At 51.9% G+C, this 24160-nt stretch overlaps 2 protein-coding genes across 15 annotated transcripts; one reads left to right on the top strand and one right to left on the bottom strand.

Annotated features, from left to right (window-relative positions):
- On the top strand, positions 1-11193 carry LOC140690210 (eosinophil peroxidase-like). Of its 2 annotated transcripts, XM_072951683.1 has the most exons (13): positions 1-718; positions 826-919; positions 1189-1364; positions 1553-1670; positions 1762-1891; positions 2774-2980; positions 4125-4443; positions 5983-6143; positions 6491-6746; positions 7169-7339; positions 9584-9821; positions 10478-10690; positions 11158-11193. In XM_072951683.1, the coding sequence occupies exons 1-12, from the start codon at positions 643-645 to the stop codon at positions 10677-10679; spliced, it is 2148 nt and encodes a 715-aa protein (XP_072807784.1). In that variant the 5' UTR covers positions 1-642; the 3' UTR covers positions 10680-10690; positions 11158-11193. The 2 variants fall into 2 exon arrangements, with proteins under 2 accessions (XP_072807784.1, XP_072807783.1); XM_072951682.1 differs by lacking the exon at positions 11158-11193 and having other exon boundaries at positions 10478-11002.
- Positions 6368-23624, bottom strand: LOC140690211 (tectonic-like complex member MKS1). 13 transcript variants are annotated; one of them, XR_012065392.1, is made up of 22 exons: positions 23501-23624; positions 22993-23102; positions 21660-21730; positions 21043-21198; positions 19504-19601; positions 19191-19319; positions 18826-18930; positions 18282-18390; positions 17685-17741; positions 16567-16609; positions 16248-16313; positions 14690-14760; positions 14275-14344; positions 14069-14176; positions 13244-13377; positions 12641-12723; positions 12458-12555; positions 12038-12362; positions 11151-11214; positions 10942-11004; positions 10254-10359; positions 9950-10164 (listed from the first exon to the last, which is right to left on the bottom strand). XR_012065392.1 is itself a non-coding variant. In XM_072951684.1 (18 exons), the coding sequence occupies exons 1-18, from the start codon at positions 23578-23580 to the stop codon at positions 12271-12273; spliced, it is 1680 nt and encodes a 559-aa protein (XP_072807785.1). In that variant the 5' UTR covers positions 23581-23624; the 3' UTR covers positions 11664-12270. The 13 variants fall into 13 exon arrangements, 7 of the variants coding, with proteins under 7 accessions (XP_072807785.1, XP_072807787.1, XP_072807788.1 ...); XR_012065394.1 differs by lacking the exons at positions 9950-10164; positions 10254-10359 and adding an exon at positions 6368-6903; XR_012065390.1 differs by lacking the exons at positions 9950-10164; positions 10254-10359 and adding an exon at positions 8641-8707.
- Positions 23625-24160: the final 536 nt, after the last annotated feature.

The following is a 24160-nucleotide window of genomic DNA, read 5'->3' as shown; positions in this document are numbered from 1 at the left end:
CATTCCCTTAACCAATTTATTGAGCACCTGCTGAGTCCCACGCCTTATTCTGGGGGTATGGGAGGTACAACAAGAAGGCAGCCCCAGCTTCCTGTTGGGGAGGAGAGGAGCCTTGCCAATCATCTAGCCCAAGCCCCATTTTAGGGATGTGAAAGCTGAGGCCTGGAGAGGGGAAGTGACTTGCCCAAGACCATATACAACTAGTTAGTGGCAGGACCAGGCACAGTCTTCAGAGGCTCACATGACTCCTCAATCATCCAGCTAAGATTCATTGAATGACCCTCTGTGTTCCAGGTGCTGCTCTGCGCCCTGGGACAAATACATCAGTGAACCTGACAGCAAAGAGGAGTGAGCAGGTGAGGGGAAAGAACATCCCCACGCTGGTGGAGGGGGTATGTGTTTCAGTCCCATGACTCCCCCCAGAATGAGAGGGAAGTCCCAGAGCCCCACCTCAAGAGGCTGGGCTTCTGACGCCCAGGGCTCCTCTCCCTCCCTCAGAACAGGCTACAAAAGTCCCCTCCCAGCTCCTTCCAGAGAAGAGCAGGAGGAAGTGAGAGGTCAGCTCAGAGGCCACGGGAAGGGAGCAGGGGACCCCCACCGGGTGATCGCTTACCCCACTGCGGCTGGGGTCTCACTGCAGAGATGAAGCTGCTCCCGGCCCTGGCGGGGGTCCTAGCCACACTCATCCTGGCCCAGCCCTGTGAGGGCACAGCCCCTGGTAGTAGCCCCTCGGACGGCCAAGGAGAGGGGCAATGGAGCGGGGAGGACTTGGGTCTGAGGGGCCTGTGGCTGCCCTGGAGCCTGAGTCCCCTTCCCCCTGAACAGCCTTCCCTGGGGCGGTGGACACCTCAGTCCTTCAGAGCTGCATAACAAAGGCCAAGCTGCTGGTGGATTCTGCCTACAATCAGACTGAGAGGAGGTGGGCCTGGGCCTGGGTCTGGGGCCTGCATGGGTCTGGGGCCTGCGTGGGCCTGGGAGGGTCACTGATGGGGGTGGACTCTAGCCAAGGGCCTCTCACCCATCAGCTGCCCCTGGGCACCTTGGGGCAGTGCCATGTCAGTGCAGAGCCTCCCTTCCGTCCAGCCTCCTGTCTATTTCCCCCGTGCTGACTGCCCACTGCCCATGGTGGGGGCCCTGCTGGGTGGGTCTGCTTCTTCTCCTGGCCCTCACTCCTCCTCTTCTGGGCAGCATCAAGCAGCGCCTTCGCAGTGGCTTGGCCAGCCCCATGGACCTCCTGTCCTACTTCAAACAGCCAGTAGCGGCCACCAGGATAGCTGTGAGGGCTGCTGATTATATGCACGTGGCCTTGGGGCTGCTGGAGGAGAAGCTGCAATTCCAGGAGTCCAGATCCTTCAATGTCACTGGTACTGTGCACCCCACTGAGCTCCCCACACCAGGCCTGCCCCAGCCTGGGAGTGGAAGGGAGAGAGGCGGGAGTGCAGGGCATGTGGCCTTGGGGCATTGGGAGGAGAGAGGAGAAAGGGGTGGGAGGTACAGAACAGACTATGTCAAGAAGGAGCTAGAACCCTGCCCACTGCCCCTCCCCCTCCAGACGTGCTAACGAAACCCCAGCTGCGGCTGCTGTCCCAGGCCAGTGGCTGCGCTGTCCAGGATGAGGCTGAGCAGTGCAGTGACAAGTACCGCACCATCACTGGGAGATGCAACAACAGGTGGGTGCCTGGGGCGGCACCTGGCCTGGGGTTGCCCCGTTCCCTCCCCTCCTTCCCAGCCCTGCTGACCCCAGCCCACCCACCACCGCAGGAGGAGACCCTTGCTGGGGGCCGCCAACCAGGCCCTGGCTCGCTGGCTGCCAGCCCAGTATGAGGACAGGGTGTCGCTCCCCTTCGGCTGGACCCCCGGCAAGAGGCGCAACGGCTTCCTCCTCCCTCTTGTGAGTCAGGGCTGAGGGTCTAGAGGATGCCCCATCTCTTCTAAACGCAGGGAGTCAAAGCACAGCCCACAGTCAGCCTGCCAGGGCCCCCATCTGGGCTGTATGGCTGGCAGGCTGGGTGACTCCAGCTGAGTCTCAGTTTCCTCAGCTGTAAAATGGCAGTAAAACCTACTTCCTATTGCTGTTGTGACTATTTAATAAAGTCCTTGGTATAAACATCCATATAAGATGTGATAAAGTAACGCCAGCCATTACAGTATCGTTTTTTTCCGGAAAAATTAGTATCAAAGTACCTTGCTAAACTAAAGAGCAATGCACCTTAATGTAGCTCTAGCTATTGACCTAAACTGTTTCACATTTAACAATTTATCCATTTTCTATTCATATGGTAACAGAACGATCTATCATCAACCCATCTATCAACATCTATCTACTATTTTTTCTTCCATTGATCTTTCCATCTATCCAATTCTCTCCATATTTATTATCCATCACCTAGCAACCAGTCCTTGCATCTGTCGATCAATTCTACCATCTAATTATCCACGAGTCTATAACTTGTTCTATCAATTTGATCTATCTGCCACTCTGGAGGAGCAGGTGGGGTCTGAGCCAGCCAACCTGGCCCCTCCCCCTCCTTTTACTCCTGGAATCATCAGGAGCCAGGCCAGAGATCATTCTTGTAGGAATGACAGCAACACAGGAGGTAGGGCTGAGCAGGATAGGAGAGAAGAGGGCTGGAGAGGACGCAAAAATACGCTAACTCCAGCAGGGGTGACCTGCCATCCCGAGTCCTGGGTTGGCTCTGACACCCCAAGGGGTCAGGAGCCTACGCCCCACACTGACTTACCTCCCCACCAGGTCCGGGCCGTCTCCAACCAGATCCGGGCCGTCTCCAACCAGATCGTGCGCTTCCCCAGCGAGAGGCTGACCTCCGACCGGGGCCGGTCCCTCATGTTCATGAAGTGGGGCCAGTTCATCGACCACGACTTGGACTTCGCCCCCGAGTCCCCAGCCAGGGTGGCCTTCACTGGAGGCGTTGACTGTGAGAGGACCTGTGCCCAGCTGCCTCCCTGCTTCCCCATCAAGGTACCCTCCCCTAATCTCCCGGGCCCCTGGTGTGGCCTCCACCCCCAGGTGATGGTGTCATAGGCTTAAGGTTTAAGTTTAAGTTTAAGAGCTGGGACTGGGGATCTGGAGCATTAAGGAACTGCCTGTGATGCTGGGATATCACACAGAGACAAGAAGACTCCTGGTTCTGTGTGTGTTTGAGGGGTGGGGGTGGCGCAACCTGCCAGGAGGTTCAGTGCAGGCTTCACAGAAGGGAAGCAGTTGAGACTGGCCTTGACCCATGGGTCTGCTTTCAGCAGGGGAAGCCTCTGGGCTGCTGCCTTTTTTTTGAAGCCTTTAGAGTCTCTTAGCTCTTGCCCTTCTCTCCCTCCTGGGGCGGTCCGAGGTCCTGCAGTTCTTGCCAGTTCCTGGGATCTGGTTGTGAGCACCGTGCATGCTGAGAGGCAATGATAGTGTGGAACACTGGGGAAGAAAGATGGACTCCTGGGAGCAGAGCCTCTGTCGGGGATGGAGGGGAGGTCCGTGCACACACTCACACACTCACTCGCCCTTATTAGTGTGGGATGCGATGTGTGGGGGCCCTGGCTGGCTCCTTCCTCTAGGTCCTCAGGGGAGCCTTCCCCAGCATCCTATTACACCTTTAGCTTTTGACTTAGACCAAGCACAGCAAATGCTGCCTCAATTCACAGTTACATTACTCTACATGGGTGTCTGTTTTGACTGAATTACCAGCTTCCCGCAACCTGTCCTGAGTTTTGGTGGCTTTCCCAGTCTCCGAAGCACCCAGCACAGAACGGTGCTTAGGAAACACCTGTCGAACTAAATGGAATGAACGGAGCACAGGCTCATGTGCTGGGAGAACTAGTTCTCACCCCTCCTCTCCTGCTGACAAGTTGTGACTTCCCCTCTCTGAGCCTCAGTTTCCCCATCCTTAAGATGAGGCTCTAAGGCCTCATGCATTTCTAACCTTTCATGACTCTATGACACAAAGTGCTAAGGATGCTCAGATGGCCTGGTGAGCACCGTGAGTCTGGGTGAGTCAAGGAGGGCTTCCTGAAAGAAGGGAGTTTTGAGCAAGGTTTTGAAGCAGGTGGGGGATGACCAGGAGGAGGGAGCTTGCTCGTGAGAAGCCCCAGTGTCACAGATTCCTCTTCCACCTCAGATCCCGCCCAACGACCCCCGCATCAGCAACCAGCGTGACTGCATTCCCTTCTTCCGCTCGGCACCTGCCTGCCCCCGAAACAGGAACAAAGTCCGAAACCAGATCAACACACTCACCTCCTTCGTGGACGCCAGCATGGTGTACGGCAGCGAGGTCTCCCTTGCCCTGCGGCTGCGCAACCGGACCAACCATCTGGGGCTGCTGGCCATCAACCAGCGCTTCCAGGACAACGGGCGGGCCCTGCTGCCCTTCAACAACCTGCACGATGACCCCTGCCTCCTCACCAACCGCTCTGCGCGCATCCCCTGCTTCCTGGCAGGTCTGACACAGTGGGTGGGGGGTCACCCCAGGAAGCAGCCAGTCCCTGGGTTCCAGGTTGGGAAGCCACAGTGGGATAGGATAGGATATATGGCTCCATAACTCAGTGTTCGGCACACCACAGCGCAGATCTTTGCACAGTAATCACAGAATCAGTACGCTGGAAGGAGTCCCTTTGCAAGTGACCCAAGTGTGGCCAGAGATCACGGCTTGACTCTCTCCAGTGATAACGGGCTCACCCACTAGAAGTCTATCTGGAGCAGTGCTGTCGGAAAGGTCCCCCTCATTTTGATCTACTGTCTATCTACTGCTCTTCATCATGCTTCTGGGACCTCAGAGAAAACGCTCTCTCTCTTTCACACAGCAATAGCCTCTTTAATTCCCTGAAAGTAGTTTTTACTTTCACCTGGTTTTTTTTCCTTCTTGGGGCTAACTTCCCTTACGCTCTTTAGTTTCCCTTCCACTGCTGCTAGTCACTGTCACCTGCCACCTTCTTCTGGATGCATAATTTGAACTCTTCTGAGGGTTTTCCCCCACACCGTCCTGGTCATAATAATGATGGTCATCGCTTCTGGTTGTTTCAGATATTTAAATGTGCCATCTCTAATCCTGACAGCAATCCTGAAAGGAGGGCACTATTATCACCCTCGTTTTGCAGATGAGAAACTCAGGGACGGTAACTGATGTGCTCCAGAGCAGAGGGTCAGGTGGCAGAGCCCACGGTGAGAATCAAGTCAGTGCAGTGGCCAGGTCTGGGCTCTTTCCACTCTGCTCCACCACTTCCCTCGCAGGGAGTCATCTCGAGCCCCTTTTTTAAGGATCATATGTTTCTTTGTTGCTGGCAAGAGCAGCGTGCACCTTTGTGAGATGTCTACTGAAACTGAGTAGTTTGAATAGGACCACGTGCAAAAGAGCTTAGTTCAAAGCCAGCAAGTGACTGTGTGTAAGGCCACCTTTGGGAACGTACTTTCCTTCCCGGCCAATGGAAGGAAGTCTGCTGACAGGAACAGGCTCTGCCCAGCCCTCCTCCTTTCTCCCTCCCTGGGGCTCCTTGGGGAGAGCAGCATGACACCGAGCCCAAAGCTGGGGAAAGGTCTAGCCCCTGGGACAGACCGTGCAGAGGGATGCAACCCGTGGGGCAGGGGGACCCACAGTCCCAAAGGCAAGGCCCCTTAGTCACTGTGTCCCTTCACTGGCTGCGGATCTGGTCATCTTGCAGAGCAGAATCATTAGGCAAAGATTTTCCCACCCAAGCCCAGCAGCTGCCCTGTGCTTCCCCCCGCCCCAAACCCGTTCCAGGGACTTCGGGACCCAGGACTCCACAGTCCTCCCCGTCCTGGCCCGCTGTGTTGGGAAGGAGGGTGGTCATTGGTGGAGCCCCACCACACAGCTGAGGAGATGGAGGTCCAGTGAGGCCAAAAATTTGGCCCAGGTCACAAAGTCCCACCACCTCTTTCTAGTCCCCAGAGCTCTGTCTGCCTTAGCAGAAAGACATTTCTGTGGGAAGAGCTCTATTCACTCTGATCTTGGGATTTTCAAGGTGATACCCGGTCAACGGAAACCCCCAAACTGGCAGCCATGCACACCCTCTTTGTGCGAGAGCACAACCGGCTGGCTACTGAGCTGAGATGCCTGAACCCCCAGTGGACTGGAGACAAGCTGTACCAGGAGGCCCGCAAGATCTTGGGGGCCATGGTCCAGGTAGGGAGCCTGGGTCCCAGCATCCCCTAGAAGGCAATCTGGCCAGAGAAGCCATCTGAGGGAGTGACTCCCACCTTCCTCAACACATCCTCAGGGATGTGCCCCAAGTCAGCCAGGTCTGATTGGGGATGTTCCTGAGATCCGACCTGTAACCCTGACCATGTCACGCACCCTCTCTGGGCTTCAGTATCTCCATCAGACAATGGGAAATCAACATGGCCACATTTGACACCATGCCAATAAAGAATTAGTATGTCTGAGCAGGCTTCGAAAAGCAAAAGGTTTGCCCTAAGGCAAGCACGTGGGGTGGGGGCCACTAAGGTGTCTTCTGACATCTTTTCTTCCAGATCATCACCTACCGGGACTTTCTGCCTCTGGTTCTGGGCCGGGCCAGGGCCAGCAGAACCTTGGGCCCCTACCGGGGGTACTGCTCCAATGTAGACCCCCGGGTGGCCAACGTCTTCACCCTGGCCTTCCGCTTCGGCCACACCATGCTCCAGCCGTTCATGTTCCGCCTGGACAGCCAGTACCGGGCCTCGGCGCCCAACTCATGGGTCCCACTCAGCTCTGCCTTCTTCGCCAGCTGGCGAATCGTGCACGAAGGTGCCTGGGTTTTCCAGAGGCAGCCAGGAGTCAGGGTGGGGCCCAGCTTAGTGCAAGGAGGCCAGGCTGCTGCTCAGGTCACGGGCAGTGAAAACAGGGCGGGTGTCACCAAGACCCTTCGTCACGTGCCCCCATCCCCTCCAGGATTAGAGGATTTCTAAAAGAGGAGGAGACTGATGTCAGACTGGTGGCTGTGGTCCTGAAAGAAAGGAGCTTCCTTCCACTCCTTCTAGAAGAAGTGAGGGTGCTTTTCCCTGCCAGCTCCAGCTCCCTTCCTGTCCACCTGGGTCACTGCTTCCTGATACAAACATCATAGAATTTAAGTGACTGGCTTGTCCAGCTCTGAGCTAGTTTAGCATCATGTGATTCAGGGGCTTCCAAGAGGCTGGTCCAATCTGTGCTGCTCATATTCCCACCACCAGGTGGCATTGACCCCATCCTCCAAGGCCTCATGGCCACCCCTGCCAAGCTGAACCGTCAAGATTCCATGTTAGTGGATGAGCTCCGGGACCGGCTTTTTCGGCAAGTCAGAAGGATTGGGCTGGACCTGGCGGCCCTCAACATGCAACGCAGCCGCGACCACGGCCTCCCAGGTGAGGGGGCTGCCTCCCCTCCTCTCAGGCTTTGCCTGACCAGGGTTCCTTTCTGACTGGGACTGTCACCGGGATGTGCTGTGGTTCAGAGGCACACAAGCCTGAGGCTGAGGACCTCCTTTTCAGTATCTTCTTCATCCACCGTGGGGTTTCTAGCTTTAGGGTCGCCACAGGACCAGGACTTGGACAGAGGAGCTGAATGAAGGAGATTAGGACTTTCCAAGTAGAAAAAAACAGTAGGTTTCAAAGGCAGGGGAGAGCTACCCCATTCCCCAGTACCCTGGCAAGTTCCAAGGAGGAAGTTGCAAGGATATAGAAGCTGGCTCCTGGCTCTAAGTGGAGAAAGGCAAAGAGACTGAGAGGCAGGGAACAGGTGGAGTAAAATTAAAACTGTCTTGGCTGTTCTACCCCAGGAAAGAAGAAAAATTAGGCATTTTGCTAGGAACTTTGATGGATTTCTTTCAGTCCTCCCGATGACCTTGAGAAGTAGCTGTTATAGCCATTTTTATAGCTGAGGAAATAAATCTAGTAATTTGGCCCAAGGCCACAGAACTAAGAAGTAGTGAAATTCCAGTCAAGTTAAAAATTCCTCCTTTCTTTCCCCTGTTCAATCCATGATGTTACGGAAAGACTGGCCCCCGCTTTGCTGGTCTCTCCCCCTTCCCATCGCCTACTTCTCTGTCTCGGTACAACCTGAGGCCCCATCTGCCTCGGCTTCTCTGTGGCCGATGATAATGAAGTGCGGGCAATTCCTCCTGCACCTAACACAGCAGCTGGCGGGCACATAGCCGGCACTCAAGAACTTGAGTTTCCTTCCTTCCCTAGGCCTGGGTGCCCGGGACGGCTAAAGCCCTGTGGGCACCCCCTGCTGGAGATGTGAGATTGCTAGCCAGCCAAATTGGCACACTGTTTTTGATCCCGCCAAGCTGTCCCAGAAATATTTTCTTGATCCTAGCTCTTGCAGTCTCCTCCAATCCCGTCCCAATTCCAACACCAAATTTGGAACTGGAAACTGTGATCTGAACTCCACTGCAAAGAGGGGGTGACCTTGGAAAAGTCACAGCTGCTCAAGCTCAGCAAATATCCACTGGTAACACGGAGATTACAAAGTACCTCACAGAAGCGGGAGGGTCCTGAGAGAGGTTCACACAGCAGGGCTTAGTAATGGTGGAACATCATACGGTTTTCCTTTGTTCAGCCGGGGGATGGTATTTGTGAGCTGTAGTTCGGTGGACGACTTTGGACTCCTGTTTCTTTAGGCTATGAAGAAGCTATCGCCTATCTTGACAGTCCCCACCATATTATGACTTGGTCTTGGTGTGGGATCCTGATAGCTGACAAATCAGTATGGCTGGTCTTTGTAAGTTTCTGAGTAGGTGGGAAAAAATTTTTAACAGCTTATTGAGAGAGAATTAACAAATCATAAAATTCACCCATATAATGTATATAATTCAGTGGTTTTTGTGTATTTAGAGTTGTGCCTCATATTTAATATCAGAACATTTCCATCACTCACAAAAGAAACCTGGTCATAACAGGCACTCCCCTGATGGAAATGTTAGCTACCTTGATTGTGGTGGTGGTTTCATTGGTGTGTACATCTATCAAAAGTCATCAAACTGTACATCTGAAATATGTGTAATTTACTATACAGGAATCATACTACAATAAAATGTTAAAAAAAAAAAACAAAAAAACAGGCACTTCCCATCCTCACTCCAGCCCCTGAAAATTACTAATCTTCTTTCTCTATGTATTTGCCTATTCTGGACCTTTTATATAAATGGATTCATTTATATAAAAAGAAGACCATGTGGTCCTCTTCTGAGCAGATACATTGTATCTATGCTGTTCATTTCTTTGTTTGTTCACTTATGTATTCATTTATTCATTCATTCTACAAATCTGAGAGTCTTTCATGTTCTGGATACTGTCTTCTTTGTGTCTAATTAATGCCATGAGCCCAATAATAATATCATTGTGGTTGTGAATGCTGGTTACAACAGTGTTTTACGTTAGTATATACCTCCGTTTGATAGACAGAAAGCGTGGTTGTCTGCTCACATTGAAAATTAGAGGGGAGTGATTTGGTCTTTGAAAAGCTCAAGGCCTCTTCTGCCAGCAGGGATTTTGTTCTGCCCAATACTGCCTGACCACAGAGCTCTCTTGGGAGGAATCATGGAGAGAAGCTAATGGGAACCAGCAGAGGGAAGACTAAACGGCTTCTGTCCCCTCTCCCTACAGGGTACAACACGTGGAGGCGCTTCTGCAGACTCTCCCAGCCCCGGAATCTGGCGCAGCTTAGCCAGGTGCTGAATAACCGGGATCTGGCACGGAAGTTCCTGAGTCTGTATGGGACACCTGACAACATTGACATCTGGATTGGGGCCATCGCCGAGCCTCTTCTGCCAGGGGCCCGAGTGGGGCATCTTCTGGCCTGTCTTTTTGAGAACCAGTTTACAAGAGCCCAAAATGGAGACAGGTAAGTGACCCTACCCTAAAGGGACCAGCCCCAGATGCAGGGCAGAAAGCACTAGAATTCCAAGACTCAACAATGAAACAAAGTTTATATATATATATATATATATATCTGAATCACTAAGCTGTATACCAGAAACTAACAGAACACTGTAGATCAACTATGCTTCAACTTTTTGAAAAACAGTGAAAGTACTCTTTTTAGGTTCATCTCTTCCAAGATCTGAGACCAGGAGGCTCCTCCCTGGAGAGCTTGGTCAGAGGGAGAGAGACTACTTGCCTGAGGTACAGGCACCTTTAACCCAGGAGACAGACTTCTCAGCTTCACTGTTCCAGGCTGGTTGATCCTAAAAACACGCAGAAAGGGCTAAATCTGGTTTTCCTCCAATAAGCTTGAGGTTTAAGACCTGACTCCTTATTTGGATTTGGCATTTACCTGGGTTCAAATCCAGCCCTGGCCACGTATATTACTGTGCATTTAATCCTGGGCAATTTACTTGACCACTGAACCTGAGTCTTCCTCTATGAGAATCACACCTCTCCTGCAGGGATTTTGGACAGGCGAATGAAATCATGTATGTAAAGTACCCAGCACACAGCGGGTGCGCCTTCCTATTCATTCCCCCTGAACTTCATCCACCTCTCTCCCCCGTCTTGTAGGTTCTGGTGGCAGAAACGGGTTGTTTTCACCAAGCGCCAGCGCCAGGCCCTTCGCCAGATTTCCTTGTCTCGAATTGTGTGTGACAATACTGGTATCACCATTGTTCCAAGGGACATCTTCAAGGCCAACACCTACCCCCTGGGCTTTGTGAACTGTAACTCCATCCCCAGACTGAACCTGTCAGCCTGGAGAGGCACATGAGGCTTGTGCAGGTAAAGGGAGGCCCCCCTCCAACAGCCCTGTGCTAGGTCAGGCCCGCACATCCTTCCTTGGACAGGATGGCTGAGTCCTCTCAGGCCTCTAAGCAGAACAACAGATCTTGTCTCTAGAGATTTTTTCCCGGTGGACACTAGCTTCTGGGCTGACAAGTTAATTCCAGGGCCCTGGGACTTTGGGGAGCAATCAGGAAGGATCCAACACCCTAAAAGCAGCTCCATGTCTGGATATCCAGCAAGTTCCTTACCTGCCCACCTGTGCCACTTCCGCAGGAGTCCATCGGAGCCTCTGGCCTTGGAGACGGGGGAACCTGGGGAAGACCACAAGGCTACCTTCTCCCCCGGGGCCACCGTTTCCTGCTGATGCTTTTGCTGGCTATTGCTCAGAGCTGGTTCTTTGGGAGTGACAGCCGGGCTCCCAGCAGCACTGAACCCTCCTCCTAACGGAGCCTCTTACCTATTAGGTTGCACATCGGCTCCAGGTGCAAGGCCTTGCGAACCAAACAAGGGGCCTTCAGGACCTGGCAAGAAGAGTCATCTGGAAGGTTTCCAGACACTTTCTTCTATTTCCCAGCCTGTCCCTGACCCCTGCCTATGACGGGGGCCACAGAGTCCCAGCCTCTAGCCACTCCACCCACGGTCTTTCCCTGGAGCCTGCAGGTGGGCAGCACACTCTGCTTCTACCAATAAAGCACCGCTGAGGGCAGAAGCTGGTTTCTGCGTTGGGCTGGGGAGGGCATGACCTCAGTCCCATGCTTTGCTCCAGATGTTTAAAAGGAGTGCTGCCAAGACACAGTTGGCACTAGCCTCTGAGCCTCTCCCGGGGGCTGAGTTTAGAGAATCAAAAGAAACACTCTGGAATACAAAAAGGCAGGGACTGGGAAAGGCAGCGGCATGGGGGCCTCGGCATTAAGGAGGAGAATACCTCAGCCACGCCAGCGACCTGAACAGAAAATCAGGGGACAGAATATCAGTCAGTATAAAAAGTCTTTATGTAAAAAAACACAATAAAAGATACCAGCCAGCTAGCAGAAAGGACTGGGCACTGCCTTCAGCCTTCATTTACTCCAGAAATAAGTTCTATCGCAAATGTAGCTAGCTCCCGGTAGTAGGGGAGGCTACCCTGGGAAGAGGAGCTGGACTCAGGCCGGGACTGTGAGATCTCTCTCGCCTGCCTTCCTTCTCGAGCCTCCGTTCATAAAGCAGGTGTGGAGCGGAAGGCACTGCAGCTCTGCCACTGAGGCTGTGAGACAGGCCAGGAGGAGGCTGAGGCGAGGACAGAATTAACTCTGGGCCCACCCCCAAACTGCCCTCAAACCAAAAAGCCTGCCTTGTGATGCCCACTTGCAGTGTCTGACATATGGAGAAGGGGACCACATGAGGGCCACAGGGTCTTCAGCTTTGAAGATGAGGCAGCTGGAGACGAGGCAGGGGGGGCCGGCCTGGGATTCTCTCAGTGATGCCAGCTTTCAGCAGGGCATTGTGATCTCTAATCAGAAAGATGAAGAGGCGGGAGGGCATGGCCTTGGCTACCAGTCGTCTTGTTGTTCTATGTGGAAGGCCAGGGCTGCAGCGAGCTAGCGGACCATGGCTCCCGAGGGGCTCACTAGGTCCTGGGGAAGGCTCTCTCGGGCCTCCTGCATGCGGCGCCGGGCTCGACGGAAGGCCTCTGTGAGGGAAGCAGACACAGGAGTCAGATGCCATGGTGGTGGGAAATGGGCCCATGTGGATGCTGGGTGGCTGGCTGGGGGAGGGGGAGCCTACCCAGCACATTGTGAATGGAACTCTGCTGGCTGAAACCCTCCAGACGGTCCAACACACTCCGCATCCTCTTCCGCAGGGAACTTGACTCCATGAAGGCCCTGCAGGGGAGCCCGCCACATGGCCACGGCTGCTCTCCAGCCCTTGGGATGAAGAGCCCCAAGGCAGAGGGCCAGGGCCACTCACCTGGACTGCTGCAGACAGTGTAGGCGGAAGGTGACACTGCCCGTGGTCTCCGTGCGGAGTCCAAAGCGGCTCAGACGCTCCCCCTGCGGCATCCAGTTAGCGTCAGGTTTCTGTTGGCTTCTAGACCCCAGGCACCATGCTGGCCTCACTCCCATTCTTATTCCCATTCTTGGGGAGAACAGTTCTGTTGGGGAAACTTCATTCCAACACCCAGACTCCATCACCTCAAGGCTAACATTGGGCTCCCAACTGTAAATCAGGGCACATTCCAACCTCCGTTGAGTACCAGCAGTCTTGTAAGCTGCCTGCCAACCCTCTGATTCTGGAAGCCTCAAGGATGGGCTGGAAGGAGGCACTGGCTATTCTGACAGGGACCAGGGGAGATCTCTAAGTGCACTGTTTTCCACAGCTCTCCTAGGACAGCGTGTGGATGTCTGTACTTAGTTTAAGATACGGTCAAGACTTCCAGCTGAAGACACAGGAAGGAAGGGACTAAGCAATAATGAAGCAATGGGCAAGAGGCCTTAACCCCGGTTCCACATTTTCCAGAAGAAACAGGGACATAAGTTCCCAGCATGAAGTCTCCCCAGAGACAAAAGTCACCTTGAAGGTTCCTGGTATCCGCACGTAGGAAAGGTCCTCCAGCTCCAGAGAGCCGCCAATGAAAAACCTCCTCAGCTCAGCCACGGTGCCGAGCTCCAGGGGCCTCCACGTGGAGACTCTCAGGGTGTGTGCGCCTGTGCGGGAAGAGGAGAATGGGGCCGCGGCGGGGACGGGCACGTGGCCCCTTGCTGACTCCCCAGCAATGACACGGGCCTCGCCACCAGTAAAACATCTGGCCTGGTGACGACCTGGCCTCTGGTGAAGGTCATCATGGTGGTTTAGGGTCCCCATTTGGAAATCAATCAGAATTCCAGTTTCTGCTCTGCCAGCTATTACCTGTGCACCAGGACAAGTTTCTCGACCTCTCTGAACCCGTCTCCTCATCTAGCAAAATGGAAATAATAGCAACACCGACGCCTCACCAAGTGGTGGGGAGAATGAAACGAGAAGCACTTAGCACAATGCCTGGCGCACAACAGAAGGCAGGGCTGTTACTTCAGAAAGGCTTCCGATCTACTCAATACACACCCACCAGTAGCCCACTTCCCATGCAGTGCCCCCCTCAAGGCCAGGAGTCAAATCAAGAGTTGCTGGGAGCGGAGACCAGAGCTGCTCAACTTCTCAGGTAGCTGTCCCTTCACCCGGCTGTCTCTAATGGAGAAGGGGAATCTCCCCCAAAGGAGCAAGGAATTGTGCAAGTTAAGTGCTTCCAATTCCCAATCATCCCTACTTCTCACGAGAAGCGGCCAAATCTTCTGAAGTGCTAGTCTTGTTTCTGGGAGCGAGAGCACATAGGCCACATGGAGGGCAGGGACAAGAGGTCACCTGGGGTGGCAGGCAGCACCACAGCCCCGTAGCCTTCCACGCGATACCTCTGCCAGAAGTCGAGTGAGTGGACCTCACAGTAGAGCACAGGCCACTCCGGGAGGGCACCTGCATAAGTAGGAGCAGCAGCCAGGTCACAGGAGGCCTCCCCGGGAGATGGCCTGGCCTGCGGAGACCCACGGCCAGGGACCTGCCAGGCCACTCACCAGCAGATTCATCCTCGTGGAGGAAGGAGGCCTCAAATGTGAATGGGTAGGAGAAGTAAGCCACCTTATCCTAAAAGACAGGAGTATTATTTTATTCTCAGTGTCATGGGGTGGACAGGCCCTCACTGGGAACTTGTTTCCCCTGTGGCCAATGACAAGGTCACCCCCACAAGGGGAAAAGATAAACTATCACCCCAGGTAGGAAGTAAGAGGCTGAGAAGTGAAAGGACACCCAAATCCAAGCTGTGACCATTTTCAAAAAGGTAGAGAGGACCCTGGATGAGGCAGCCCTGCAGAGCCCACAGCGAAGGGCCAGACCCAACAGTGGAACCTTCCCCAGGCTGTCAGCCTGATGCTCGTCAGATGCCATCCCAGGAGTCCTGCTCCTCCCAGGCACCCCCTCCCGTTGCCATACCATTCCCAGGGACTTGGTGGCACAGGTCTGTGTGATTCCTGAGAGCTGCTGGAACGCTGGGCTCGACCAATCTGAAAGCAAAAGACCACACGTAGTAAGTTGACCTGGGAGGAGAGCAAGGAGTTGAGAAAAAGACAAAGTTCCGTTATCCATTCATTCACGCAACAAATCCTCCATTTAGCACGTACTGCGTGTCTGCTATGTGCTATGACCAGTCACCAGGGACATCTTGGTGACCAGAAAGAAAAGCTTCCTATCTCTCATGATGCTAACGTTCTAGTTGGGGGTGGAGGAGAGGTGGTGCAGACAACAAATCAACCAATAAGAGACTATTAGGTGGTAATAAATGCTAAACTAAAAATAAAACAGGGTGAAGGAGTGACTGAGTGACTTGGATGCTCATTTAGACCACGTAGGGAGGGAACACCACTCAGAGAGGACACTTACGCTGAGACCTAAACTCAAGCAGAACCAGTCATGCAAAGATATGACACAAAAGGTTTCAGACAAAGGAAATTGTTCTGAAAAGGCCACAGATGGGCATTCAAGAATAGAAAGAAAGCATGACCAGAATGTTGTAAGGGAGAGAGAGGCAGGGGCCAGCTCCTTCAGGGAATGGAGTTTGGATTTTGCTTTAAGTGAGAAGGGAAGCTGTTGGGGTTTTAAGTTCAAGAGAGACAACTGGTTTGCATTTTTAAAGGCTCAATGTGGCAATGATATATGCGGCAAATGAACTGTTCCTCTCGGGAGCAAGACAGGAAGCAAGAGGGTAAGTTAGAAACTAAATGCTTTGCCCTAAGCAAGAGATGCTTGGTGGCTTGGTCCAGGATGCTCGAGAAGACAGATGATTCAGGACATCTGGAGACAGAACTGACAGGAACTGGAGGTAGAGTGACCGGATGCAGGCAGCCAGAGAAAGTGAGGAATCAAGGATGCTTCCTAGGTTTCTGGCATCAGCTACTACGCAGATGACAACGCCATTCTGCTAAGTGGGGGAAGACAATGAGGGCGGGTTTGAGGCAAGAGGAGGAATTAAGAGTTCTCTTGGTCATGTTAAGCAGAAATGACAAAGAAGTAATTGTACAGGAGTCTAGAGTTCAGGGGAGAGGCTAAGGCTACAGAGAATCCAGGTGTCTGAGACATACAAGCAGTATTGAAGCCATGGGATGGATGAAGCCATCTAGAAAGACCTAGAAAGACTGTAGAGAGAGAGAGTAATAGAAGGCCAGGCCCGGCCTTGGATACGCTAATAATTCTAGATCAACAGAAGATGAGGAAACAGCCAAGGAGGCCTCTGAGCCACCAATGAAAGGAGGAGCATGGAGCCAGAAGCCAAGAGGAGGGTTCCAGCGAGGAAAGTGGGCTGTGGCAAATGCTTCTGAGAGACAAGCAGGGTGAAAGCAGACGTCACCACAGGATTCATATCTTGGAAGTGATCTATGACCCTGAAAAGAACAGCGACAATTTTAGTGGAGGAGTGGGGAAGGGAGCCTGACTGAATGCCTCTGGAAAACTGTCAGAATGCGTACAAAAAGAGAGACTTAGGAACATTACTTACTAGTAGTTGGCAGTTCCACAAAGAAGTGCACATAGAGATTGTCATACTCATAGCCTTGGGCTGAAACTAAGAAAACAGGAAATGGTTTCAGCTTATTTTCCTATCACCCTTAGCACCCGACCCAGTCCTGAAGGGCCCACACACTTGGAAAAATAAGTTCCTCGAGAGCCAGGAACTCTGTCTCCAGGAAGGACTCACACCTGAGCCTCCCAAGTGCTGCGGACAACCCAAGGCGTCCACTGGGGCGGGGCGGCTCACTCCACAGCTCCATCCCGCCCCGGCCGAGCATCAAGGGATCTCCGTCTGGTAAGACACTTACCTACCTCTCCATTTACAAAAAGCCGCAGAGCACCGGGGACAGTCTGAGGCAGAGAGAAGTGGGAACAGGTCAGGAGGTCTGAGGGCGCCGGCACCCCTCCTCCAGCCCGCGGGCAAACCCCCGGGAGACCTGACGCTGGACGTCAGACCCACGTGTATGACTGTCACACCTCCGCCCTACCAGCCACTTCTCCACAGATCTGTTCCCTCCATTTCTAAAACATGTAACACAGTGGGGAAAGGACCTAATTTAAATGGTGGGGAGGGCAACAAAGTATGAATATTTTCGAGAAGAGCCAAGAGAAGCATCCACAGCTGCCTTTTGCCGTATAGTGAGAACTAGAGAGCCCTGCTCCCCGTAAAGGGCTGCGGTCCAGGAACTAGGCAGTTTCCTTTTCTCATCACTTGTGTATCTATCTTATCCAGCTTTTTAACACCGCACATCTGATGTTAATGCAATGTAAAAAATAATGAAAGTTCATCTGTTAGAGAGAGAGAGGGAGACCACTGGGTAATTTCATCCTTGTTTCCAGATCTAGAAATGGAACTCTTGCAGTAAGACACAGAGTAGGACCACAGAATAACTAACTCACACTATTCTGTTTTGTTTTTTAAGAGCCAAACTATTTGACAAACAAAAATGACAGCCCATCTCTCCGGGGCACTTAGGAAGAATGGCGACATGAAGAGTAAGGAAGACATTTTTCCTTCCTATATTTATAAAATTAATTATAAAGTAATAAATAAATACACTGCCACTGATAAGAACTCAAAAGTATCTAAGTTTAGAGAATAAAAAGTAAACATTCCTAATTTAACCCTCTCACCACACGACAGCCATCTGCCATCTTCCAACCCGCCCACTCCCCAGAGAAAGTCGCCCATAGTGTGTGTCCCCTTTGGGACCTTCTTCTACAGGTTAACAGTTCTAGATCAACATGCAATGTTTTTAAAACGTAACCAGGATTATACTCCACATGCTAATTTTCACTTCCTTTTTACACTGAGGAGTATGTCTTGGGGGCCTTGAGGAGAAGACGGCACTCAGGGATGGTCAGAACCCTCCAGCTGAACACAGCCGCCGGCGGGGCTGGGGCTACAGGACGCCGGGCTCCTCACCGTCTCAAAGTCGGTGTCCACGAGGCTGCTGAGGTACTCCTTGTGGCGGCCATACAGCTGAGGAGACAAACCAAACCAGAACTTGAGAGGTGACCCCAGCCAGACCGGGGTTCAGTTCCAAATGGGAGGGAGACAAGCAGCAGGAGTGGGAACTGCCACCAAGAGCCGGAGGCCTGAGCATCCCAGCCGCTGCCAGCTTCGTCTCAGTGAGGCCCGGAGGGTGCGGAGTCCGCGGGTCTGGGACCAGCCTGGCTCTCGCGCTTACGTGACCTTGGGCAGAACGCTTAGCTGATTCTCAGTCTCCATTTCCTCATTTATAAAATGGTAACAATAAAAGTATTCACCGCAGAGGGCTGTGGTACAGTCTAAATAAACTAAAGCATGTGAAGGGCCTTGCGTGGAGCATGGTAAATGCTCAAGTAAATGGTCATTATTATGATGATCTTACAACAGGATCAAAAGCGTGTATGTGAGATGTCAGCGGCGATTCCTAAGTCAGGAGGGGCCGTTAAGAGCGAGACCTCGCAGCTGCAGACCTCAGCCTTGGACGGGGCCTCACTCCCCGCTCTCTGGTACTTGGGACGAACCAGCTCTTACGTCCTTGAACACACGCTGCTCCCGCTCCTCCTCCTCAGGCTGTGCGAGGGACGACACGTTGTCAATCGTATACTTCCACAGCTCCGGCTTCTCCCCCTCTGTCTCAATTCTGTAAAGTCGAAGCCACAAAAGGGCTAACTCTGATGACAGGAGATGGGGCCCTGCAGACCCAGCCCGGGGATGAGCCGAGTTGCGGTTCTGTTACTCTAAGACAGAAGAGGTCAGCCCGGAGGAAAAGCCCTGGCCAAGCCCATTGCGCCCCGTCTGGGTCAGTCCCTGCGTGCAGCAGCGCAGAGAATTATTTTCACTGAACTATACACTGCTGAAGTCATCACTTTCAAATCAGTGTAGCTGCACGTTTTCTGAGAACAGGATGCCCAGTGTCCTAAGGGTCTATGGCCTGGAAGAGAATATGAACCCCCGGCCGGGAATTTAAGAGTTAGAACAGACGAAGGGCTTTCTGAGACTCTCCTCAACCAGTGGCAAGAAGGGAAGACAAGGAAAGGAGTGCCAGTGTCCACTGTCCCCTTCCTCCTCTCCTCACCTGTAGGGTCCTTTGAGGCCAGTGAAGTCAGGTTTTACTGTGATCACACCATTGCTGTCCACCTTCAGAGTACAGAGGACGTGTTCATACTTCTTATAGCCAAGCCTAGAAACCAGGGAATCCACACCAGGGTTCAAGGTCACTGGTCCCACCTCCAGGGAAAGAGGAAGAGGTATGCAGCCCACGTCAGAGAGGACAGAGGCTGTAGTGAGAACTGTCATGGCAAAATACTTTCTTCCAAAGAGAAAAAAGAAGAAAACAGTCCCTCCCTCCCACATACCTGGGATGACTACAACGGGGGGGTGGCGGGTAGGGAAAGGAGGAAGGATGAGGGTCTGAGCCGGGCCACGAGGGGCTGCACTCACTTTCCATAGGGCCCCAGGTCTGCCATAATGTACATCGTCTGAAGAGGGGTGTTGATGACATGATTGTTCCTCACAAACTCTTCTGAGGGCTCCCAGGTGACGATTCGTGACTTAAGGATGCCACCCTCCCTGGGAGACACCACAGGAAGGGTCACTCCCCTGGCCCCCCAAGAAGAGCCTGAAGGAGGAACATAGGGGAGCACACCAGGGTGGGGGCCTCCGCAGAATGGGACACTTGAGTCAGCAGGCAGACAGAACACTGGCCTGGAAGGACCACAAAGGCCCCCCAGCCGCCATCCACACTGGTCCTCACATCCCTCGCCTGTCTTGCCGGCGCCGCCTGACATTTGCCATTCGCTCGACCAGGAAGGATGGCATCTCACTGGCTGCGGTGGTCATTTTCTGACAGTGCTGGGAAAACAGGGCAGCCCTGTGTAAGCCATCTGGTCAGGGCCACATGGGACCAAGCACCTGGAGGGAAGTCCTCCTTCTGAAACCTCACCCGAGACCTGACCCTAAGAGGCACAGCCACCTCACAGTTACACATGTTAATGGAGGGGACAACCCAAAGGAGAGTCCAACCAAGCCTTGGTTTGCCCTAAGATTTCAGCAGCATCCTACCCTTCAGAAATGAATTTATTTGTGCTAATATTAAAATGAGCCTGCAGTCTCTAAGCACATACCACCAAAAAGTTGGGTGAGTCTGCCTGCTAGACGTTGACATTCACTAGGTAGCTGGAAGATGCCACATGTAATACAAGTGTTCTGTAGAGAATCCGCACATGGGTAATGAACACTTCACTGTAATTTTCTTTACCAAAACAGACAACCCAAACTTTGTATCTACCAACCCACAGCTTTCCTAATAAAAGCATCAACCTTTCAAAAACGTTCACCTAACACCTGCTCCTTGCAGAAATCTACAAGGTCACAGACAAAAATCAGAAAATACACGCTCTACTCTCCCTCAAGGAGTTTGAAATCTCACTAAAAAGAATACATCATGCAGTGACTGAAGAAAAGGTAAAACTGAAGTCCCCGAGGGCATGTTGTCACAGGCAAAATGAGGACATAAGCCATTCCCTGTGTTGTACTGAATTCCTCTTAAAACTCATATATACTCAGTTTTGGCTGAATCCATGTTGAATTTGATCTATATGGTTCTAGACTCCACCCACCTGTCTGATCTCACGATGCATGGAGGAAAAGCCCAGTGGCTGTTTCTCCCAATTTACAGTCTGCAAGTCTAGCATTAGAGATACTGCCACATTTCTATGGACACTTTAAATGATCTCCAGGACCCTTTTGGGCAAGTGGCTTGACAGGGAAGTCCCCACTGCAAGCGCATCTCACCACGATGCCATGTACCTCTGGCAGGCAGCCATACACAAAAGGCTGAGTTTGGCAGGAGACCTGCCACCATCTCCCTGCCAAATGGTCTCTCGTGACTCAGAGTCTCAAACTTGCCTTAAACAGAGGGGAAAAGTCCCTTTCTGAGATGAGTTTCTTGGCCCAACTGTGCTTTGTACAAACACAATCTTTGTCTGTTTCGGTCTTGTGGGTTTTGAGAAGCAGCTGCTGAATTGTGGTGAAAAATTAAAAATAAAATAAAATAAAAATAGAGACACTGCTGGCTCCCCCAGTCCCTCCAGCAGGTGGAGCAGGGAGCTGCAGCCACAGCACCTGCGGACTGTGCCCACCTACTCTGGCCTGGCTGCCAGCGGCACACCGTGGCTCCTAGACAGGCTCTCCATCTCCCCTGAACAGGCTTCTGTCTTAACAGACAGTGGGGCCAGAAAGCTAGGGAAGGCAAAGATGAAGGGAGCTATGGGACTTGGGAAAAGAACAATACCTCCTCCAAGTTGGTGAATCTGTCAGAGTCAGTGTAAGTAAAGATTCGTCGGTTCTTCCTGCCATCCGAATCCTCCAGCTTCAGAATCTCTTGACAGTACTGATGATCCAAAGGACTCTGGCAGGCTGCTTCATTTTGATACAGATCTACTTCAAACTGAGGTCACAAGGAAACAGAGATCTACTAAGAATAGGTCAAATTTTTTTCCTGTAACTGGTCAAATCAGCTCTATAGAGATGATGCAATCCAACACGTTTTCACAACCAACTCTCATTTGTCTAAACTAATGGAGGACAGGGGATCCAAAGGAGATTAGAGCTAAAAGGAACCAGAGTGATAGTCTAATTCAACTCTACTGTTACAGAATTGACATAGCAAAACAGTAATTCTTTCTGTGGCCCAGAGGTGGAAAGTGCCTTAGCCAGGATCACAAAACTGGGTAGTGGCAGGCATGATGTTACACTGACCCCGTGAATACAGCAGTGGGAAGTATAAAACTGCTACAACCTTCTGGAAATCAGTTTGGCGATATGGATCAAGAATCTTTCCCAGCTACCAGCCAGGTGGGAGGTGGACCAGGTGGAGGTAGACTGAGCAGACAAGTGGCACTGGCTCACCTGGCTAAAGAGCTTCTCTTGCCACCCAATCACAGCCTCCTCCTCTTCATCTTCATCTGGGCGGTGTCCACCTCCAAAGACAACAGAGAGTCAATTGTTTGAGCCAAACCAGCACCACTTCTTGCTCTGTAGTTGGTTATAACCAAAGTCCCTGCTCTTACATTTGCCACAAAACCTGTTGGAACTCACTGGTTTATTAAGCACTCACCCTAGACTCACTCTAGAGATGCTGTGGATATGTGTAGAAGCCAAGATTAGGACCTAAGAAGTCTTAATCACTAATCTGGATAAATGGAAGTCATGCCTTCCAGGAATTATTTATTCTAACTCAGTGTGAGGCACTGAAATTTAGAAATAGGCTGAATGGCTCTTCCTCAATCCCAACTGTCAATATTTGCTAGAAAAAAAACTGTGGTGTTTTTATCTTTACTATTCCTGAAACCATATATCTAGAATCAAACACTGTAACCTTAAGAGACTAAGCATTAGTAAAGAAAAGGAAAGTCGAATAACTTTTATTTTAAATCTTGTCTGCAGTTAGTATTTATTCTTTTCAGATTGTACATTCATATCCTTCGCCCATTTTCTTTTTTTTTTTTTTTTAATGGAGGTACTGGGAGTCAAACCCAGGATCTCACACATGCTAAGCATGGGCTCTACCCTCCCTGCAAAGAACAGATTTTTTTTAAAGAACCAAATCTAATACATATACTCCTGGCTGGGTATGCCTTTTTCAAAGATACATGCTTCACAACCCACCAGCTCACACTCTTGCTCAGAAATATTTTTGAACAGACAACAAAAGCAGAGAGAGCAGTGACCTAACACAAACACAATGTCCTCTCTTGCTCACTTTTCTGGCTTCCCAGATAAGGAAAACTGCAAGAGTAAAAATGATGTTCATATATACATTTCCCAAGCAGACCCCCATTTGTAAATTGTTTTGAAAAGGGTTTGTAAGTATATTTCAAGCCTGGAGCATTCTTTCTTAGAAAAAAAAATGCCACAAATGGTATTTAGGTTGACAGGCAAATTTATAACATATCTAAAGTATGGTATTTGCTATTTCACTACATTTGACCACAATTCAGATCAGTATCTTGATGGCAGGAATTACGCTTATTCAATTTTTATGCAACATAATGTAGTTTAAACTGCCTGGGATCAAATCCTGGCTTCAACACTTACCAGCCATGTGACCTTGGACAAGAAACTCAACCTCTTTATGCCTTTCCTCAGACTACAGACCTGGGTCTACTTTGTCTTAAGAGGTAACCTCACCCTAGGCCCTTCCCCAGATCCCCAAGGGGCCACATCACCACCATACACCCACTGGCGGTTGGGGGAGGCCTAAAAGTGGCCAAGTCTATGAGGTCCTTTCCGGGCTGGGCAGCAGGCTGGTAATGGAGGTAGTTGCTTGATGTGATTCTTTGCAGGTGGACTCTGCCAGGGAAAGAGAAGCCCAAAATACCCGTTACAAGACACACAACCAGGAGATAAACACAGAGCAAAAACGGGGGAAACAAAACACAGTAGAGAGGAGGGCTAAGGCAACAGAGAGGGAGGTGAGTGGGGCACGGGGTCCTAAGGAGAAGAGTAAGGATGAGAAAGTACACTGGGGACACAGGGCTCCGAGGAATGTGGGAAAGGAAAGGTCCTGAAAGGGTGGGTCTGGAAGCTGTGAGTTGAAAAGGGTTCCGGGTGGTGAGGGAGACGCGGGGAGACCAGGCAGAGGTCAGGATTGCAAACGGAAGTAGGGGCCCTGAACAACCGAGAACTGTAGTTCAGGTTCCAACAATCTGAGAGCATAAAAGCACGGAGCTCTGAGGCAACGCGACTACCGGACGCGGAGGTTGCGCACGGGGTCCCGGGAGCGATACACGGCCTCTCCGGTGTCTGTGCTCCAGGCGGCCTCCGCCATGACAGCTGCGCCGCGCCGCGCCGCGCCGGGGCCGGAAAGCGCGTCGCCCCAGTCCCCCTGGCAACGGGGGCGCTGGGTTCGGGAGGCGGCGGAGGCGCTGCGCGCGCAACTCGCGGTTCCCCACGCGCCGCCGCAGCCGCCTGCCCAGCGCGGGCGCAACCCGGGCGGAGCCCCGTTATGCGCTCAAGCCGGGGTCTTTTTGGGGTCACCGCTTAGAATGTGTGCGAACGAAGCTCGCTTATACCCAAGGCCAGGCTTGATGCACTTTACAAACGAGGAAACTAAAGCAGAACCATCGGCCCCTTTTACAGAGATTCAGACAGAAATGGTGATGGAGACCAAACCCAAGTGTCCTGAGTTCTCAGCTACTAGTTTTTCTGCCACACGACTCGGCCTTCCACTGAATGCTGGGAAACTTTGGCCTGTAAATCAGTGGACATGACTCACAGAATGTACCCATTCTTCCCCCCTCACCAGGGGAGGTGATGACAATTACTCAGACATGAAGATACATTCTTGGAAGAAAACGAAAATGTCAGGAGATTTAATAATCCTTGTGTTGGCATTCACTGAGTCAGAG

This window comes from Vicugna pacos, chromosome 29 (assembly GCF_048564905.1).
Source record: "Vicugna pacos chromosome 29, VicPac4, whole genome shotgun sequence".
Classification (NCBI taxonomy): Eukaryota; Metazoa; Chordata; class Mammalia; order Artiodactyla; family Camelidae; genus Vicugna; species Vicugna pacos.
The sequence above is the reverse complement of the archived record's forward strand: the minus strand, read 5'-3'. Positions and strand labels throughout refer to the sequence as shown.